This window comes from Cyprinodon tularosa, unplaced genomic scaffold, assembly GCF_016077235.1.
Source record: "Cyprinodon tularosa strain WSP-4 unplaced genomic scaffold, ASM1607723v1 ctg728, whole genome shotgun sequence".
NCBI classification, from domain to species: domain Eukaryota; kingdom Metazoa; phylum Chordata; class Actinopteri; order Cyprinodontiformes; family Cyprinodontidae; genus Cyprinodon; species Cyprinodon tularosa.
Window position 1 is genome coordinate 312,878 of NW_024039483.1, and position 22,297 is coordinate 335,174.

Here is a 22,297-nt window from a genome sequence, read left to right on the forward strand (position 1 = left end):
AAATAAATAAATATATTTAAATACATTTTAAATATCTTTTATAAGATGTAGTTTAGCATTCTTAGGTGATTTAAGGATAGAAATTAATACTTTCAGTCACTTTATTTAAAGCATGTAGTTTTTAACAAGTCAATATTCCCCAACACATCAAAATGGGAAGAATAAGACTTGTTGGCATTAAGCCTTGATTTTAACTCCCCTCAAAAGCTTCTGGAGTATCTGCCCGGCCATTTGTTTCAGGAAACAAAAGCATCTACTTATTCTGCCATTAAAATTCATCAAAATAAGGTTAATTTAAAAGGACAATGAGAATGTCAATTCCAAATATTAGTGGGGAAGGATGTATACATTTAAGCCTGTTGGTATAATTCAGACTAGCTTGTTAACCTAAATCTTTTTTTAAACAGATTGAATTATATTTTTTATGAACTTTCCTGCCTAGTTGAAATAGAAAATAACAAACCTCTGATTGTTTGTCAGACTTAATGAGTGTATGTAAACATCTGACCCCGACCAAGTGTTTGAATGTTGGAGGGTTTATCTGTATCTGTTCTGTTTTCTTTTTTTCCTGCAGTGGAATTCCAGGGAAGAAATGTGGAAGCATCATAATTAGATCGGAGGAGCTCAGCAACTGCAGGGTAAGAATACAACTTTACAGTCTTTAAGATACTTTTATCTCACTTCACTGGACCAGTGAAAACCTGGGGGTTCCCAAATAATTCAGCCTCTGATCCCAAAAATAACTGAAAATAATATTTAATCATTTAATCTATTAACCTAAATGTAATTGTAGTTATTCAATGGATCACTAATTTACCTTAATGAGGATTCAATTATGTATTTTATATCAGAATAATATATTAAATACACACAAAAGAAATGTTGCATTTACTTCTGGTATATTTATTTAATGGGACATATATATGTATGTATTTTGTAATAATTTTTTACATATTGGCCCTCTGTATACCTCTGGAATCACATCACAATGATTGTAAAACAACATCTCATAACCCTACACTTGTCTTAATTGATTTTTTTGATCTCACAGTGGAGAATTTTACTTGTTACATCAGCTCAATAGTCAAGGTGCATGAGGTATATATATATATACCTATAGGTATATATATGATATAAACACCGCTGAAGTCCCTTTTTTAACAGGATTATTATACAGGGTTATTGCACAGGGTATATATATATATATATATATATGTATATATATAGAGTTATTGCTCTGGGTATTAAATATAAAATAGTTTATTGCACAGAGTATTAAATAGTGATTGCAGGTTATATATTGAACAAGTTACTGCAGTTATGGTGCCAAATTGCAAAGCCTGATGGCAGCAGGGATGAATGAATCCAAACAGGGGGTATAAATCTTTCACTAAAGGAGCTGCTCCCGATCCTCCACAGTCTGGTGCAGGGGGTAAGAGGTGTTGTCCATGATGAAGGTAAGTTTGGGCAACACCTTGGGATCCAGTAACTTGGGTATTGCGACCCCCTCTTGGGATCTGGACCCCTAATTTGGGAACTCTTGCTCTATTGAAAAAAAACATTAAAATAGGATTGGATAATGTAACCATTTTCTTTGTGTGTTTTTAAACATCATTAATCACAATTTATTTTTAGACAATGAATGAAAATTGTAATCGTGGCAAGAAATGTATCCCAATTACAACAAACAATATATTGAAAAAAATCCTGAACACTGTACTGTTGCACTGTATAGGACCTGATTGGAATGTAATGCAGTGGAATTCCTCATCTTAAACAGCTGATGGTGACTAAAAGTCTTAGTCACCACTCTAAAAGAGAGTTGGAAGCAGTGGATTGATGGATGAGCCACAGAGGAGCAAAGAGAATGTGCAAATAAAATTTAATAAATAAAAATGATGTTGCCATCACATGGTTTTCTAATATTAAAGGTGGGGTATGTGATGTTTTCTGGAGCATGTTTTTACCATACTGATTGAAAACCTCCTCACGAGCCCATTGCGCCAACTGAGATAGAATGTTTGGAAAAAAAACGAAATCTTTTAGTCCAGTGTAGAGGGCGTAGTCAGAGGAAAACGCAAACCAATAGAAGTAACTATCATCCCTACTTCTACTGGTTTCTGACACGCCCATCAACCGTCAGCTCTGAGCTCTCCCCACCCCTCCCCCCTGCGCGTTCACAGACTCGTGACACCCCCCCCCCCCCCAAAGTGCCGCTGAAGGGAGGACCTGTTCGAATTTACAGACAGAACTCTTGTGGTCTCCTTATTTTCAAGGACTTCGAAGGGTCCAGTCTAGGTAGACCGCGTCCTTGGAGGATGCAGCCCAGGTTTTTGAACAGAGCCTCTGATTAAGAACAGGGCTGCCCGCACTGACGCGGCTCAGGGATTACGTCACACGGAGCGTCGTGCGCATTGAAATCAGGACATTTCCTCACTTTCTAAAAAAAACCCGGGACGCCCGGGACAGGACGTGAAATACGGATATGTCCCGGGAAATACGGACGTTTGGTCACCCTAATCAATACTTCTTGAAATGACAACCGTGACAACTTGTTTACGACCATATTGAATTGTTCAACACTCTTACCGTACTAGGAGAAGACGACGCCATCATGGAAGTTAGCCTGTTATGTTGTGGTTAGCTAGTAATAGACATGAGCTTCTCGCCTCATCCCGAGTCACGTGCACTCGCGAGGTCTCGGCCTGTTTCTTTCTCGTTCTCGGGAACATCCGAACATTCTCGACTGACAGCAGGCGCGTTCATGTAATTTGGAGGCGTGGTTTCGTGGGGTGGGCTGAAGGTGTGTATTTTCAAAAATTTAGCTGGCAGGAACCGTTTATCCAGGATCATATACCCCACCTTTAAACAGCCTTTCCCTGCAGACAAATCCCAATCACTCCGCTTTGGCAGATTGTCAACACATTCCAGTGATCTAATATCTTAATATCCCCCAATCCTGGTTCATACTGTAAGTCCATAATTTCCTCATGAAAACATTCTTATTTTTTACTGGCCTTCTTTCTTATCATTTAAATGAAGAATTTCTGCATTAATGCTTTTTTTTCTGCTCTCTAACATTTATTTGTTTTATTTCTCCCATTCAAGGAGTTAGTGATGCTCCAGTTTTGCGGCAACAAGTTGGATAAGAAGGACTTCTTTGGAAAATCTGATCCATTTCTAGTGTTCTACCGCAGCAATGAAGACGGATCGTAAGTTCAATAAGCGTTGTTCCTCCTCTTGAAATGAGAAAATGTCGCTATGACAATTTGAAGCATTTGAGCAAACAGCAGCACAACGTACAGAGAGCCTGAGCACGGCTGCTCATGCTCCAGAAGCTCCTATGCAGAGCCACTTGTCTATGTGATGTCACATAATGCTTGATGATGTATACGGGACATGCCCTCCGTCCAGCATCATGAGGAAGCAGCAGATGAGTGGATAAAATGGGACAGAGTTGACAAGAGGAAAACAAAGCGGGGAGTGATAGATAAGATGGAATTAAGTGAAAACTTTGTGTGGAGGTCACTGTTTTTTTGCCCTACAGTTGCTTGTTATCACAGTCGACTTGAGCATCTCACACTTAACACATTCTCTGTAGAGCAGCTGGGTTTCTACTGATGCAGCTTAAATGCTGCGCTGCAGGGTATAACAGCAGCACAGCGTTGTAACAAAGAGCCAGTTTAGATAGACGCAAAAAAAAAGGCAAAAAAAAGTGAAAATGAAACAGAAAGCAATGATTTGGGGGTTATAAATTCCTCTTTATTTCCGCCTCTATTAACACTCCTGTACTTTTCACAGCTACACCATCTGTCACAAAACAGAAGTGGTGAAGAACACCCTGGACCCGGTGTGGCAGGCTTTTAAAATTCCTGTCAGGGCGCTGTGTAACGGAGACTACGACAGGTACAACACACCGCCCACAGCAGGGATCCTTGAAACCCACAAGAATTGTTTACAGATAATTGGGTGGAATCCTAATGTAATCAGATCCAAAGCAGACTCTTTTAGCATTTAGAATACTAACTAAAGCAAATATCCAGACATGATGGTGATGGGGCCTGACACATAAAATTAATGAGCTTATGAAATCCCCAGAAACTTGCAAGAAAAGTCAAAAACACAATGAAGTGTTTCCTCATGTATAGATGATGGGGGGAAAAAAGCTAATCTGTGGAAATAAAGGAAGCTTGAGGTTTTTTTCATAAGAAATGCCAGGGCAAGTTTCCAATAAAGTCTTTAGTGACCATTTTATTTTAAATCAGTTTCCAGAAATAAAGTTATAAAAGTTCCAGTAAATCAAGACAGATGTTTATGGAGTGGGTTTGTTCCACTATTGTTGCAGCAAAGAACTTTTGTTTTGTTTTTAATGGAAATTAAAAAAATACAGTAATGGAAAAAAAGTTTTAATGAAAAAGGCTTATTAGAATAACATTGCTCTTTTCTCATTGTTTATTTGTTAAAAACATTGTCTTTTTTAAATTACATTTTTCAATTATTTTCTATGTTTACAGGATTTATATTTTCAAAAATTGTTTTCAGACCATTTTCTAAATTGAATGTTACACATCACATTCTTTGACTTTAACAGATTACAAACATTTACTCTTGACTTTTACTTTGACCAATAAAATGTTGTTGCTACGTCCATATAGACCAATAGAAAACCATTTTAGCTTTGCACCGAATCGAGAAGGACGACCACACAGACAACCGGGAAGGCATACCAAGGACCAATCACAGCTGCTTTTGGTCTCCAAATTTCCGCTTGAGGTCTGCGTGGGTTTGCGACTGTCCCACAGGTAGTCAGGATTTTTTTGAGGTGCGCGAGGACATTTGCAGAGCCTCTGTGCGGGGGGCGTGGTTGCAAACAGAGATAGATTTGACATTTGCAGAGGCTATGCGTCAGAAGCATAAATTTGGCTTTACACTCTACCGTTATAACAGTCTACAAACAACATTTTCCCCCTCATTCATGAAAGTGTAAAGTACGAAAACGATCATACGAAATACTATTAAAAACGGTCAGGGTGAAGAGTAAGAGTAACTCAGCAAGCAGCTGATCGTCAGCGGGGCGAATAACTGGAATCACTGCAGAGGTAGAAAACACAGGTCAGTGGCTGGAATGTTGGGCTACTTATGACTATGAGCAAAAAGTCACTGACCTGGGTCAAAGTCCAGTCCGATCCCAGATGAGAGACAGATTATCCTCCGTTTGCAGCTGAAGCTGCTTCCAGCACCCTGAGTAAGGATGAGCTGACGACAGCTGACGCCGAGGGAGCAACAGAGTCCTTAAAGAGAATCCAAGCCGAGGTCAGAGAAAGGCTACGTTCACTCTGCAGCCTGAAGTGACCCAAATCTGATTTTTTGGCCCATATGCGACCTGGATCTGATCTTCTCATTACAGTTTAAGCAACACAGATCCCATTTTTTCCAATGCGACCCAGGCCGCTCGGCTATGTGGTCCTGAATCCGATACGAATCTGATCTTTTCAAATGTGACCTGTGTCTGAACGGCCAGGTCGCATTCATCCGACCTGAACGTCATTAGTAACCAAAGGTCACTATTCTGGGTCTTGCTATGAAGAAGCGGCAAGAAAAACAACAATCATGACAGACGATGATGCTGAGAGCAGTATTTATGTTTAACCATCTTGAAAAGATTGTGTTTTTTATGGTTGGAAAAGACCGCTAGATGCACACCGGCACTACCATTCATGTTTACTTCCGTAAGCACAGAGCACACTGGCCTGTAACGTCATTGTGTCCTCTACTGCGCATGCGGGACATTTTCCTTGAATGACTGCAGTTCACTCAGGAGATCACATACAAGTCGCATATATTTGAAAATATGAACGTCAACGAAAAAAAATCGGATTTCACAAAAAAATCGGAATTGCAGCAGACAGGGGCAAGGCAAAAAAACTCCAATATCCCCCGAAAAAAAGCAGGTCAGATACAGGATATCAGACACACTTACTTGATGGGTAGAGTTACTCTTGAATAGCTTGAATAATCTGGCACTGGAGGCTGAAAACAAGCAGCATATATAGGAGCTGGAAACAGGTGGATAAGATAAGTGGTAACGAGAAACTGGGCAGAGTTAAACAGGTGAATGGAATGAGCTATCAAGACATGACACATTCCTAAAAAGTGACCAATCACAGGCAGTTTCCCGCAGAGAAGCAGCATGGACTGATGCTTGTGATATATTGGGCAACCTTATGGAAGTCAATCTACATACATAAAACATTAAAATGTGCATGTAGAGTAGATTATATCAATGTTTTTTTTTTTTTTTTTTTTTTTATAAAACTGCTCTTACTGTATGAGTATTTATTCTTTTGGCAGAATACTGACTTTATCCATTCTAAGCTTTCCTCTCCAGAATAATTCAGATTAAAAATATGAATTAGGTTTAATGAGGAAAGCCAGAAGATTACTTCTACAGTAATACATCAATAATTTAATTCATGAAAGCTAAAATTCTTTTTTTTTTTTTTTTTTTTTAGCTGGTGCTGCTAATATCTTTCACTATTTTACGACTGTCCACTGCTTGACTGATTACAGCAGTTATGCTCTAAAGCAATAATATGAGTCATAGTTTGCCTTAATGGATCTATTTGGAAATAAGCTGTGATTTATAGCTCTACTTCTGCGTAATCATTATTAAAGAGTCTCTCCAGTCAACAACGTGGTGAGATTCCTGTTAACAGTCTGTTTTGGTAAGTAGGCCATGACAAATGAAAAGAAATCATGTGTAACATAATGATGATTATTATTTACTGTCATTGCTGTAGATAGACTTTTGAATCCTCCCCAGTCGATTAGAATACCTTTAAAGCAAATGATTAGTTACTATTATGAGTTAATCTCTTATAATTATAATCTAATAATTATGCCACCATTCAGCCACTCCTTTATTGGAACGCATTCACATAACAAACCCTTCAACAGAGCAGCTGTTTGCTCTTTAAACTGATGATAAATCTTAAGTGATGAGCTTGTTTTATGCTCCTTTTCTTTTCTCTACAGGAGCATAAAGGTGGAAGTCTATGACTGGGACAGAGATGGAGGGTGAGGATTTACTTTATTATTTTTGTTACGTTTGTACAGACCTGGTTGTGATTATATCCTCTGTGTCTTTGGGTTGCAAACATTCAATCCATGTCATATTATTGTCTCTTCTGAGTTTAACAGTTTACACATTCAGAATGAAGAAGAGCTGTATCATCACATTGCTTCTTGCTATAAAAAAGAACTACATGTACTTAGTTTATTGTCTATTTATCTTTTTTTATTTTTGCATATAAATCATAAGAGAAATTAGGTGCTTGATAATTTCTTGGAATCTGAAATCCCAACACATTGAAAAAGACCAAATTTAGTGGTTTGGGAAGAATGGTAACAACAACAACACTGTAGCAGCTAGAGAAATTTCCTAAAGAGCTGGTTATGGTTGGTTAAAAGGTGTTGGATTGTGAAATGGGAATGGAAATTGCATCTCAAAGATGGGAATCGCATGTGAAAGTCATGGTATTATGATGTAAAGGATGAGACTCAGATGTGTGTGAAATTCTCACGATTTTTATGTGGAAAACTGAAATCAAGTGTGAAGGATGGGAATCCCATGGGAAATTCATTGGGTTTTTCATCTTGAAGACAGGAACCACATGTGAAAAATGGGAATCACATGTGAAATTTAATGGATTTGTTTTAAGTAGAATATGGGGGAAAAAACGGGCTATCTGGTGGCGCAATGGGTAGCACTGCTGCCTTGCAGCAAGAATATGATTCCCATTCATATGGAAATCATGGGATTTTTTGTAAGGGACCAGAATAAGTAGAATGTGCCTTGCTTGCTTGGTAAAATATTATTCTTCCACAACATGAGAAGAACAAAGCTGAAGAACAAAACAACATGAGAAAAGGATTCTAAAAGTTTTTCACGGACACAAGCCTCAAAATGTCCTCTGACATTTAACCAGCAACTACGTTTTCCGCACGGTTTAAATTGGAAAAATTATTTTCCAACACTTTAGGATTCAAGATTGGGAAGCCTTAAAACGGTAAAGAAAAAAGTTGAACAAGCACAACCTTTTCTGTGTTTTTACATGAATAAGTCATTCACAACTTGTGTTTTTAAGTGAGACCTGACAGAGGCCTGTTCCTCCTTGCATGTTAAAGACAAGCGAAATACTTAATGTCAAAGACAAATGTAGGTCTTCAGCAGAGAAGAAATGGCTACAAGAATAGAGCTACCTCCTGAATTGCTTTCATAACAGTTCTAATTTCAGAGTATAAAATAACTTGTGCTAAAACAAAGGTAGCATATGAACTAAAGTTAATCTTCCAATCACACTGTAAACAAGACTAAAAGAAAAAAAATTCCCATCCTTAGAGAACTTAAACAAAACGTGGTATGTGAACATGTCTCCATAACAACCGTTTATTTTAAGACTTCTGTATAAATCTTCATCAGAGGTGCAAATAACTGCACATGTTGGATAGGGACAACGTATTCATGTGAAGCAGAGTCAGAAATGACCAGTTATTCCGACATAGGGAAATCTTTTGGGTTTTTGATGTTAACTGCAAACAGTATCTGATATTAGTTTGGGCCTGTTTAACTGAGCTGCGGCAATCCTCATTTAAACAGCCTTTATTACATCCATGGAATTAGGAAACTAATCTTTCTGGGATCCTGCATCTTCTATAATTTATCCTCTTAAAACACTTTGCAATGTAAACATATTTCTTTTTTTTTCTTCTTTTTTACAGCCACGACTTCATTGGCGAGTTCAGCACCAGCTACAGAGAAATGTGCAGAAGCCAGTCGCAGTTCCACGTCTATGAGGTGCAATACTACACACACGGACTTTAACTGTCATATATGTCTGAATTCATTACCCTAGTCCCATGGTGCTGTATGACCCCAAACTCCAAATTTTAATTAGACACAACAAAAGGCTGGGAAGCACTTATTTAACACTTTATTACAATAAAAATACACAATTCATCAGCTCCACACACCAATAAACTCTCTACATGTACTGTTAGGAAAGCTCGACACTCACCAAAGTGTTCGGCTGATCCGTACTCACAGATGTGTGGCGTTTTTTCAGTTAATCTGAGACCTCTTTGTGTGAAATGTTATATTAATACAAGCAGACAATACCACAGCAGCATTCAGCAGATATCTAGTTACATTTTCTTAACTAAATGTCTTTACAGGAGTACTTTTACTGCACTGTGCAGATAGTTGCAGAATTGGGACATTTTAACAGTTTATTCTAACTGGAGACAGCATTCGTTCTGTAGTTGGCCTTTGATGTGCAGACTGCTTTTCTAATACCTCTTTGCAAAGAAATTGCATGGCTTTTTAGTGTGGAGTTCATCTGCCACAGATGTATGAGGGCTTGTTAACTGTTGACTGTAGCAAATAAGGAGCAAACATTGTCGATGTTTTAGTTGATAATCTCAGTGAAGAAAGATTCTCTTGCATCTTTTAGTTGTAAATGACATCAGTGAAGCTTCTCTTTATAGATTTCATAGTGGACTTGGACTCACCTCCTTGATTCTGCTTTTCGGCGTTCCATCTTTTCTTTTCTCACTGAGTGTTTCTCCATGGGGATTTAACCTTCACTTTATCTGGAGCAATGGAATCAAGTATTCTTTAGAATGTAAACCTTCAACCACCTCACCAACTGAGAATCAGGGTAAAGTGAAAGCAGGAGGGTAAAGTTATTAATTGTCCTGTCTTATAAAATTTTTGCTAATTAGATCAGTTAGGAAAATGGTTTCAAAGTAAACAAATAAATAATATGATGAGGCAACATCAGTTACAGAAGCATTCAAAATATTTAGACCTTTGCTGATGACCAGTTCGAAAATATGTCCTTGATTGTGTGTTGGCTATTTAACATGTTAGAACCCAAACTTTCATGTGTCACATAGTTCTTTTGCACCTTTGTCTTCAGGGTTGTCAACATATACATTAAAGTCTCCCACAATAATTAAGTAGTCGTGTTCAATATCTGTCATTGAAATCAATAAAAAACATTTGTTTTGGACTTTGGAAGCCTGTAAACATTCACAAACAGAGGGCCCTGTACTTGGATAGCCAGATACTCAAAAGATTCACCTCAGTGAATCATTAAACAGAGTAATGAGCCCTCCCCTTTTAAAAAAAAGCCCGTTCTGATGGAGAAAATTGTAATTGAGAGGTGCGGCCTCCAATAAAATCGGCATCTCCTTATTTTCACCTGGCCATGTCTCTTTTAGATATTGTAACAGAGTTTGCTACTAACCCTACTGTTTAATCCATCTTTTGTAAAAGCTATGGTCATCTATTTTATAAGTGTGTCCAGGGATACGCTCTATCTGAGTCACATTTTGTTCATGGTTTGCAAAAAATATTTATAGTCTTCCTCATGGCGAGCAGGTGGAATCTATTACCTTTCCAGACTTATTCTGCACTTTTTGTCAGATTGAAAGTGTTTAATTAGGGAAAGTTTAAAGATAAAACTCTCTTTAAAGTTTGGCTTTGCTTGTGCTGACAAGAAAAAATATACCAGCCATTATTTAACTAATTAGCAGCAGAAAAACTGGAGAAGCCCAACTGACTTTGCTTTTATCGTCCTCCTTTTCCCCTCTGAAAATTCACTATATTACAGCCATTATGTGTAGCAGAATAGTTAAGAAAAAAGAAAAAATTGCAAATACTATAAAGAAGAAAATCCAAAGGAGACAGTAATCTGATTCATGATTATTCAAATGCTGTGTTTATTCCATATTTGGGAATGCTTTGTTTTCACTGAGTTAGGGTTGTGGTCCGACTTTTGTGGCTTTGAGTTTATTTTAGGTATTCTTTTGGTTTCTGTTTAGTTTATTGGTCTCCAAGGGGGTGTACCAGTTATTATTCACTGAAGGAACTGCCACACATCATTTTTAGCAGTACATCACCCTTTGCAAACCTTGTAAATGCCTCTAGCTCAATGCAAACATTGTTTTGAATAGTGAAAAATAGGCATTCAATTACATTACTAACTGCTATCATTGTTTTGTTTCTTTCTTTGATGAGTCCTGCTGAGGCATTTCAGGAATAGACAGACTATATTTATTCATAAAGGAAAATTTAAGATGTAATCCTAATTTTTTGATTGACTTTATTAGAGCCACACTGCATTGAATTGGTAGGCCACAGTGAAGTTAACCTAACCTGTCTGTATACAGTAGATGTATCTGTCATCTTTGGTTCATGACGACATTCATGGCATTCACACCAAAGAGTTACATTTTTGTCTCATCATACCAGGGAATAATGTCTTTCATGGTTTGCGAGTCCTTTAGGCGCCTTTTGGAAAACTGGCTTTTATTTGCAGCATACAGGTCTTGGTGCTTCTATACTTCTTCCATTTACTAAAGATTCATAGTGCAATACCATACCACACCAACTTAATTTATGAAGCACTTTATATACCGCTGCCTACCTTTGTGAAGCAGAAAAAAGACTAATACAAAGTGAATCCAGTAGAACTTTTTATTGCCTACCTGGAATGGGTGACAATAGTTGAATAAACTTTTGTCTCTCAAAATGGTATCGGTGCCTTTTTGTTGGTACTCACCGATACCAACAGTGTTGTGCCTGAACGCGTTCATTGAATGAAAGTTCATGAACTCGTTCATATTTTGGGCGAACGTGAATTGAACGTACTGCATTACTGCCTGATGAACGTTATTGTGAACTCGTTCATTCTGGTGTCTGTGAACGGCACGCTCTCTCAGTTCAGCTCCGTTCAATAGGTTGCCAGATTTCTATAGAGCCCTCCAGGGGAAACCCCGGCTAAATCAAACCGTAAACAGGCCTTAATATGTAGCGGGAAAAACACCCAATCTGGCAACACCAGCTACCAGCGTCGTAGCCTACAGCCGCGTGCGTCATCAAAACAAAATGCAGCGTGAAGCCACAGCAGCATGGAGGCGACAAAGCAGCAGTATGATCACTTAAAACAGTTTTATGACCAGGTGGTCGGTGAGGATGATGGCAACAAGTTTGCCCGCCGGCTTTCAGTAAAAAAATCCGCACTTCAGTAACCTTAAATTCCTACCTCAGCCTGGTCCCTCAGTTTGTGTTAGTAAAATCTTCTTGAGCGGAGGTCTTCAACGGGGGATCCGCGACCCCTAGGGGGTCTACGGTGGTACTGCATGAGGGTCTGCATGGTTAGTTGATATTTTTATATTCCCCCCCCTGCAATTTTTTTCCCCACTAATTGAAATGTCTTTAAATACTCATTAACATGAAATCAACACACTGTAGTAAACAGATAAATGGAGACAAAAGATGTCTTTCAGTCATCAATGCACACATTCAGCGACACACAGGAGCTCTTTCAAGCTGGGCACCGTTTCCTTCACAACAACCAGGAATCAGAATCAGAAAAACTTTAATAATCCCAGGGAGAAATTAATTTCTTTACATTACTCTATCTGTAATAGAGTGACTATAGGACACAATTTCATACAATATATATAGTTAGGGGGTCCCCGCTCCATCTCGCCATCAGTTTGGGGGTCCTTGGTCTGAAAAACATAGAAGACCCCTGTTCTTGAGGGTTTTACTATCCATGTAACTTGTTTGTTAAACCTGCCTGGTATAATTTTCCAGGATTCCAGTATTCCTTTTTAGTATGTATTGAAATGGAATTTCAAATGGAAAAAATTATTAAAATAAAAAAAAACATTTGCACCTTAAAGACTATTTTCCTATTTTTCTTTTAATAATTACTCATAAAAAAGACAATTCAAGCAGCACATTTTTCCTGATGTTTTTGAGAATATACTGTAGGGGTGAAAGCTGCAGCTGCTACTAGTGTGAAGTGAATGGACAGCAACAAAGCGTTAAAGCAACAATGGGGAAATCTGTCCCCTCAATGCTAATGTAAACCCTGGTTGGATAAGGATTCAAAACTGGATATGAAGATGAAATCTGACGCACAGTTTCAGTGTTACAACTGATAAAATAATTGCTGTCTGTGGTTCTACAGTAGGCTATGGTGTAATTGAGCAATATATGAAAAAAAAAAGAACTATGAACTAGTTCATTTTTTGGTTTTGAATTATGAACTATGAACTGAACTAGTTCATTTTAAAATGTGTGAACTGAACTTTGAACTAGTTCACGTAGAAAGAGAACTTTCCCAACACTGGATACCAATACCACCATTTTAGAGCTGGATGGGGGCATTTCCCTATACTGGTATCGGTGCAACACTAACTCATATACAAACACACTAAAACAGAGTGAAACATCTGAGATTATGCTAAAAGCCAAAAAGAAAATATGGGTCTTAAGAAGAGACTTAAAAACAGCGAGTGAAGAGGCCTGTCTTATGGCTAAAGGAAGATCATTCCATAGCTTGGGAACTGCCACAGAATAAACCATGGTCCCTTCTGAGCTTGCACTTCATCCTTGAACGGTGGGGTAATGGCAGTTTGAGGCAAGGAGGGAGTCTCAGCTCTGTCAGACAGAGAGGAGCAGAAGTAAATGCTGTCAGGCAGCACAAGGCTGGCTCTACATAGGACCTGGAGGTAGCGAACTGCAAGTTTTTCACCTGGAATAGAAACTCAGATTCAGTTACTGAATCGGCTAAATGGACTGGATCAATTATTGAAGAAGGGAAATAAACTGAGCATCATATTATTTTGAAATGCTTCTCGGAAACCATGTCCATTACAGCATGAAGTGATTTTTGTCATATTTGCCTACTCGTGGTCTATTTCTGTAACCTGACAACAGCCAGATGCATGTCTCGCTCCGCCTAGCTCCACTCACATACATCTGGGAAACCACTCATTGAAAGTGATTTCCCCAACCGAATTTATGGTCTGGCCAATCAGGACGCAGGGCGGGTGTGTCCTGCATGTGACGTAGTGGAGAAGCGAGTTCTGTAAGTCGTTCGTCTATACTTCTTTGGTTGGCTTCTTTTTTTAAAATAAGTCTGCTGTGCACAATGTTGCCTTTTATCCGCACATTTTCATGGCACAAACGACATTGATCATTTACCGACATTGCGCTGATTCGACTGTTGCTCTCACAGCGTCACGGGTTAGCTTCGGTGTGAGTGGTTGAAATAGCCCGTTGATAAAGATGACAGACAAGTGGCTTATCCAATCATATGCAAGGAGTTTTGATAAGGCCCAGCCTTCAGTAAAGGCAATTCCTATGGCGGTTTCCCAGATGCATGTGAGTGGAGCTAGGCGGAGCGAGACATGCATCTGGCTGTTGTCAGGTTACTATTTCTGTAGAATAGACACAAAACGTTGTATTTAATTTTATAATCAGGTATCAATAAAATTTCTAAAAATAGATGGATAACCATAACAAATCTGTTGGTTTGCTAAAATTGTGAGAAAACCAGCCTTGAATATTTTGTATTTATATAGAAAAGATGCATTCTTTGTCCTCTAATAGTATCAGTTTAAAGAGTGGGTCTCGGCAATAGAAAGGCAATTTCTTTATTCCCTTGTAATGATCTGCTGAATCACCATAGTCGGTTTCCTGATATTTCCTCTTCCCTCACTTTTCTATCAGCTCTGCTAACGCATAAATCTCTGGAGACTAAAACTCAGTAAAGCTGCTTAGGTAAAAAAACAACCTCAATCATTTTAGTATAGAGACAGAAGAATGGGGCTTCTTTTATCCATGTTGGATATTATATGTTATCATAAACGTCTTTTTTTCACCATGACCAACCCTGTTTTTATTTTTATCTCTGTGAAAATACAGATGCTGTTAAATATGTTTACTTTAATCATTTCTTTTAGCCGCCTTCATATTATTATTATCTGTGTTCTTTTTGGAGCAGCATTCTGAAGCCTGTGGAAAAAAAGTTTTTGTATAGAAAAAAGAAAATGACCAAAATAATTACACTAATTACTCAGGCTTTAATGTGTCTATTAAAATACTTATTAAAAAGGTTTATTTCAGGCTTGCTGCATAGTCTGGGTTAATTAAAACTAGAAAGGCCAGGAGTCACTCCAACTTTGACTGCAACAAAATCATTTGAGGCTCAACTATTCAACATGTTTTTAGGCTTTTAAAACAAGCTTATATCTCCACAGGTGCTTAATCCAAAAAAGAAAGGGAAGAAGAAAAAGAAGTACCTAAACTCAGGAACGGTGAGTAGAAACTTTTCTATTACATACAACTACTAAAAATACACTTGAATGATGTACTGTTTACAGAAAATTTGTAAATTTGGTGCCTATAAATCACAAGTGTCTATAGTCACATTACATATGCCTCTACCAAAAATACCATTATCCAGTTGATACTATAAGACTCCATGTGTCCATCCTTGTAGTGTTTTAATCATCCTTTTTAAGCCTAAATGGAATCTCAGCACCAGGTGCAATGAGCTGATGTAAACGGACTTGGCCATCTACTGGCAGTACTGCTGAGCTACCAGGAAGCTGCAAATGGAGGCCAATAATGCTACTTAATAGAACTATCTTTAGAGTCTTTCCCACTGAAATTGGCGGGTTAACCTGGGTTTTAATTCAATTCAATTTCAATTCAGTTTATTTATATAGTGCCAATTCACAACACATGCCATCTCAAGGCACTTTACAGTTCAACCAGATCATACAGTCAAATTGATTCAGAGTTTTCTATCTAAGGAAAACCAGTTGATTGCATCGACTCATTGACTCGAAGGCAATTCCTCACACTAAGCATGCTTGTAGCGACAGCGGAGAGGAAAAACTCCCTTTTAACAGGAAGAAACCTCCAGCAGAACCAGGCTCAGTGTGAGCGGTCATCTGCCGAGGCCGTCTGGGGTTTAAGGAAGCAGAAACAGAGATACAAAAAGCAACTATAAAAGGCGGCCCCATCCAGGAAAGACACAGCCAGGCAGACAAGCTCCGAGCCAGCTTCCATGTCCGAGGATGAAGAGAGCACATCCTGGCAGTCACAGTCAAAGAAACAGGACTACACTGGAAAACAGGCCGATCTCCAACATCTATAAACAAGGGTGTTGATGGCAGCAGCACAGCTGATATTTCTCTCCAGGATGGTGTCACATCCAGCCAGAAACAGCCGAGGCAAAGTTACTATGAGAGAAAGCACAGAGCATAACGTTAGAGATTGAACTAACAGATTCTGCAGAGTGGGAGAATAGAGACAGAATAAAGCAGAATGATGAAATGGAAGTTCCTATGTCCTCCAGAAATCTAACCCTATAGCAGCATAACTACCCATAGAAACATGGGTCGAACTGCTAACCCCTCGCTGGCAAGCTGCGGGCCTTTGACCCACCACGACTGCGTGTCTGGTCACACTATAACGCTGGGTATGCATTGATTGTGTCACCAGTGTGATAGAAATCAAGAAAGTAAACAATGGAAAGCAACATTTAAGAAAGTCAGGGCATAATAACTGTGCTTTATTGTTTTGCACTATTTTCCCTCTGAGTCCCTACCACCAGTGCTGCTCAATATTCATCGAATGTAAACAGAGTTGTTTCAGTTTGTTAAATCAGATCGACTGGTGCGGTGTGTTGACGTCCGTACATGCTGTCTGCTCAGCCTGTTTTTGTTATATAAAGACTACATTTCCGAGTGTCCAACCAGATTCTCTGCTCTCAGGAGTTAGCAATCATTCAATTCCCATCACCAGCAGTGTTTTATTGCATTAATAAGTTTTAACATTTTGATCATGATTTGAGTATTATGGATCAGAAAATATTAGCTACTGACAGTGATGGGACTAACGGCGTTGAAAGTAACGGCGTTACTAACGGCGTTACCTTGTTTTAGTAACGAGGTAATCTAACTAATTACTTTGACTGTAACTATAACGCAGTTACCATTGCAGACACCCCGTTACTGCACGCTACTCAGATTGCACAATGAACCTTTTTTTCATGCTAGGACTCGTGCACGCCTTGTAATGAGAGAGGGGAGGATGAGAATGGCTGATGTATAGTGAGATTCCGTCTGTCAGTTGGGTAGGTGGGTGTTCCACTGGTGGGTGTTAACGTACAGCACACACAGAGAGATGGAGAGTGAGGAGGACTCCAGCAGCAAAACAGCGTTTTCCTGATGGAAATACCAGTGTTACGTCGAGCTGCGTTTCCCCATCACATATGGTTTCCCCTGCATCTCCGCACAGCGCAAGCAGCACGATTCACAGCGCAAGCGACAAGAAATGCGCATGCTCGCTAAAGGCGTGCAACAGTCGCCCTGTGGTCCACCACAGGAGAACTATGGAGAGCGTGAACGATCAAATGATAGCCTATATAGAGAAAGGGAGAAATCTGGATGGATGGATGGATGGATGGATGGATGGATGGATGGAACGATGGATGGATACTCTGCCTTTTCAAACTACTGTATTTTTTATTTTAAAAATTATTTGATGGCCTTTGTGTCAGGGATGGAGATCCATATTTTATGTCACACACATAGTATACATCTACATAGATAGATGGATAGATAGATGTTGCGGTATCTATAACAACCCAAACACACAGGATTTCAGAATTAGACATCCCCAGTTATTAATTTCAAATACTCACCAGATCTGAATGCCCTGTTAAAAAACTTCACATCGCGTTCCCCCCTGATGTCATTTACGTTGAGTTGCAATAAATGCAAAACTCTCTGCAGGTTCTTGTCTTTGTCGTCCGCTCTATTCAGCTGGCTTTTGAAACACACGGCGAGAAGGTGGGGGCTGGGTGGTGAGGGTTACGGAGGCGAGAAACGCAAAAGTAAACCAATAGTTACTTTTACTAGTAACTAGTTACTTTTATTGTGGAGTAACTCAGTTAGTAACTCAGTTACTTTTTGGGAGAAATAACTAGTAACTATAACTAATTACTTTTTCAAAGTAACGTGCCCAACACTGGCTACTGATTATAAAGCATTAAGAAATCCACATCTGGGAATCAAATTTTACCGCACAACTTTTATGGCGGTAATTTTCTCCACGTTTAACAAGACTTAATATATGTGAGATGGACAAAAGTGAGCAAATGAAATCACTCATTATGCATACAAGTCCCCAGTGGCAATGGGTATGCAGCTAATGGCATTTGAGTTATTGATTAATATACCAATGAGCACTAATTAGTAATTAAAACACAAGTGAATTGTTTAACTACATGTCCCACGGTCATTAGGGATATACTTAATTGTGCCTTTATAAATGAGCGTCCAACGTAGAATCTAATAAAACTTGGCAGGTGTTTGATTTTACTTCTCACCGCTGTAGTCTGACAGGGAGATAGATTAAACTGGAGGCACAATGATATGTCAGTAATGTGAAAATGGATACTATCTATTAATAATAATTAAAGAAAATGTTGTTTTATTCCTCTCATGGTTGCTGTACATAAAAAAAATTGGAGAAACAATACAATTGGGATGAGAGCTGTCCAGTGAATTCTTAAAACTGAAAGGACAGTAGTGAACTATCGTGTTCAAGAAACAAAAAAAAAAAAAAAAAAAAAAAAAAAAAAGGCACAGGTCAGTTTTTTCTTGACGACTCATGCCGACTGTACAAGCATGTGAGAGTAGAGCTATTATCTGGTGTTGCTATATAAGATCAGCAGCATTTTCTACCAAAGGAATGAAACTATCTGAGTATACTGAATGACCGGGAAAGGCAAGGCTAATTTATTTGTACATGTATAACACAGGATAAAGACAATTGAATTTAGTTCAGTTTATTTCTATAGCGCCAATTAGCAACACATGTAATCTCAAGGCAATTTACCATTCAACCAGATAATACAGTCAAATTGATTCAAAGTTTTCTATCTAAGGAAAACCAGTTGATTGCATTGACTCATTGACTCAAATGCAATCCCTCACACTAAGAATGCTTATAGCAACAGTGGAGGGAACCTCAAGCAGGGAAGAAACCTCAAGCAGAACCAGGCTCAGTGTGAGCGGCCATCTGCAGAGGCCCAACTGGTGTGGAGACAAGCCGAGATACAGAGAGAAGCAGACATAGTTTAATGTTAGAGATTGAACTAACAAATTCTGCAGAGTGGGAGAGTAGAGATGGAATGAAGCGGAATTATGAAATAGGGGTCCCTATGTCCTCCAGCAGTCTAAGTCTATAGCAGCATAACTATAGAGATAGTTTAGGATAACCTCTAATTATAAGCTTTATCAAAAAGGAAAGTTTTAAGCCTATCCTTAAAAGTAGACAGGGTGTCTGCCTCACGGACTAAAACTGGTAGTTGGTTCCACAGGAGAGGAGCCTGATAACTAAAAGATCTGCTTCCCATTCTACTTTTAGAAATTCTAGGAACCACTAGTAAACCTGCAGATTGAGAGCAAAGTGCTCTGTTAGGGACATAAGGAACGTTCATATCTCTGATATAAGATTGAACATGGCCATTTAAGTCTTTATATGTGTGAATGAAGATTTTAAATTCTATTCTGGATTTAACAGGAAGCCAATAAAGAGAAGCCAGGATAGGAGAGATGTGATCATTTTTAGTTTTCATCAGAACTCTGGCGGCAGCATTTTGGATCAACTGAAGGCTTTTAACTATAGTTGGTGGACTTCCTGATAGTAAAGAATTAGAATAGTCCACCCTAGAACAAAGACAATTCAAAGTGCTTACATGAATTATACAATACAAAAGAAGGATCAAAAGGTGTGTAAGACAGATAGTAAAACAAATAAAACAGTTGGACCACAACCTTAAACAGATTAACTTCCACAGTCAAAGGCAGCTCTCAACAAATGGGTTTTTAACTTGGACTTTAAAACAACTCAGGCTTTCAAGTCTTTTGGGAGTTGTTTTCCAGATAAATGGAGAATAGGAACTAAATGCTGCTTCTCCATGTTTCGTTCTAGTTTTGAGCGGAGAGAGTAGACTTGAACTAGACGATCTGAGTGGTCCTGGAGGTTGATACCCTGGCAAAAAAATCTGTCATGCATTGAGGTGCTGATCCATTCAGTGATTTATAGAGTAACACAGATTTTTAAGTTTATTCTCTGAGCTACAGGGAACCAGTGGAAGGACTTCAGAACTGGGCTGATCTGTTCTACTTTGTTAGTTCTAGTGAGAACACGTTTTGGATCAGCTGCGGCTGTCTGATGGAATTTTTGGGCATATGAAGACACTGTTGCAGTAATAATTCTACTAAAGATAAATGAATGAGTTTTTCTAGATCCTGCTTGGATATTAGTCCTTTAATCCTGGAGATGTTCTTCAGGTGATAAAATGCTGATTTAGTAACTGCCTGTATGCGCTTCTGAAGGTTCAGGGCTGAGCCCAGGATTATCTCATTTTTGCCTTTATTTAGTTGGAGAATTGTGGTGCATCCACATATTGATCTGTTCTATAACAGTTTATTCCATCAACAGGAACTCTGAATGACTGATAAGTGGAGCACGAGGCTCCATTCTCACTCCACAGAGTCCAGACGTTAACCTCATTAGGAATCTTGATGCAAAATGTTCATCTGGAAGATAGAAATCACATGTGAAATACATTATCTATTTTATAAGGGTTCATTCATATTTAACAATCTTCTCCGGCTCTGACTTATGGCAAAATTGGAAGCAGCGTGAGAGCAGTCAGTGGATGGAGCAGCATGTCTGCATTCTGAACAAGGTGCCAGGTTCAAATCCCACAGCGGGTTGGTCTAAGTCTCTGTGTAAACTCTTTAGGCCCAGATTATGATGGGTTAAATGCAGAAGAAAATGAACAATAGATTGTACAACAAAAACTGTGAAAATAAAGTTGGTAAACAGTGTGACTTTGTGGTATTTTCACAAAATTCTCAAAAACCTTTTAAAACCTCCAGCATCTGTTTCTGGCTAACTGCCCTTACCTTACTTAAAGAGCGTTACAAAGTTCTACTTCGACTCCTAGAACGTCTGACAACACTTTCCCTTTGATGCGATGGAGTGGCAAAAAAGCAATTAACGAAGACACATGTCTACCTGGAACATCTGTTTGATCAGAGATTTCAACAGCATCTATGTTTACTGCAAGTCTGGCCTCTTCTGTCCTGACCATATGGACAAACAATTTAACAGACATGAACATATGAAACCACAGACAGTGCTTAACAGGAAGCTGTTAAGTTCTTAAAATGAAAGAGAGAAACGACTTACCTTTATTGTTTTTGGAATACCTCGTTTGTTGTAAAATGATGGTTCTTGTCTTGTTTCCGTGCCCTGCTGACTGACAGGTGACTCTCCTCTCCTGCCTGGTGGACACTGAGCTTTCCTTCCTGGACTACATCCGAGGCGGGTAAGTTCACAGTTATTGATGTTAAGTGATACAGGATCAGGCAGCAGCATTGCTCTCATTGCTGAAATCTTCTGTCACTTGCAGTTATTAATATAGCTTAGAAGATTAGCGGCTGGTGTTATCTCCCAGCTCCAATATTAAGACAGACAGCTGCCGATAACCCGCTGCTTTAATTGCTCTCCGCTGCGTGCTTTGAAACACGCTGTGGCATAATCTGACATGATTGATGGTTCAATGTTTCTCCTTATGTCATTTATTCTTTTTTTGTAGGACACAGATTAATTTTACGGTGGCAATCGATTTCACAGCTTCAAATGGTGAGTGTTTTCACTGCTTTACTGTTATAATTGCATCTCTTTGGCCTATAGAACAGATAAAATTTGGAAGATAAAAGATCAGATCTGAGTAATTTGAACTCTTCGGGCGTTTCTGGTAAGCCAGCCTGACTTATGGATTTAATTTGAATGAAAAATATTAAGATTAAGTGTGAAATTTGACTATTAGAACTTTGACTATTCAAACTTTAAGAGTTTTGTGGGAAAGTTTCCCCAGACAGTAAATCCCTGCACCCACATGTTCCAAATTGCATTTCAAGCATTAAACCAGTCCATATAAAGAACATCTAGATTAGGGCGAACAAACAAAATGAGCTGTTCTGCACATAAGAATGTGACACAGGTGATTGATCGACTCTTTCTGGCAAAACTGGATTCAGCGGTTTAATAAGGGGTTACGCAATTTTCAAAGGTTATGTAACAGGAAAAACGAATGAGTTTCTGTGTAGTAATCAAATGAGTCTCCTGCTGAGCTGTCGTTGAGGAGGCAGAGAACAAACCAAATAACGTCCACATCCGTTTTTTTTCTAATGATGTCCCAATAGATTCTTCAGTTTTTTTCTCCTTTTTTAAATCTTGTGACACGAATGTTTGTAACCTGATTTATAAAATAGCAAAGCTTGTGTACGTTTTGCTCCCGTATCCAAGTGTTTTCCTACTCAGTTAGGTAGTTGTTGT

The 22,297-nt window shown here is 38.7% G+C and overlaps 1 protein-coding gene across 1 annotated transcript in view; it reads left to right on the top strand.

The window, feature by feature from the left end:
• LOC119772739 (copine-8-like) overlaps positions 1-21,601 on the top strand; it is a gene marked incomplete at its 3' end in the record, with an annotated part of 159,445 nt that extends 137,844 nt beyond the window's left edge. The window contains exons 7-14 of the mRNA XM_038269334.1: positions 575-638; positions 3,109-3,212; positions 3,802-3,906; positions 7,036-7,077; positions 8,782-8,857; positions 15,124-15,180; positions 21,223-21,284; positions 21,555-21,601. Coding sequence (XP_038125262.1) covers positions 575-638; positions 3,109-3,212; positions 3,802-3,906; positions 7,036-7,077; positions 8,782-8,857; positions 15,124-15,180; positions 21,223-21,284; positions 21,555-21,601 — 557 coding nt within the window. The remainder of the gene's footprint in view (positions 1-574; positions 639-3,108; positions 3,213-3,801; positions 3,907-7,035; positions 7,078-8,781; positions 8,858-15,123; positions 15,181-21,222; positions 21,285-21,554) is intronic.
• Between the last annotated feature and the right edge of the window lie 696 nt (positions 21,602-22,297).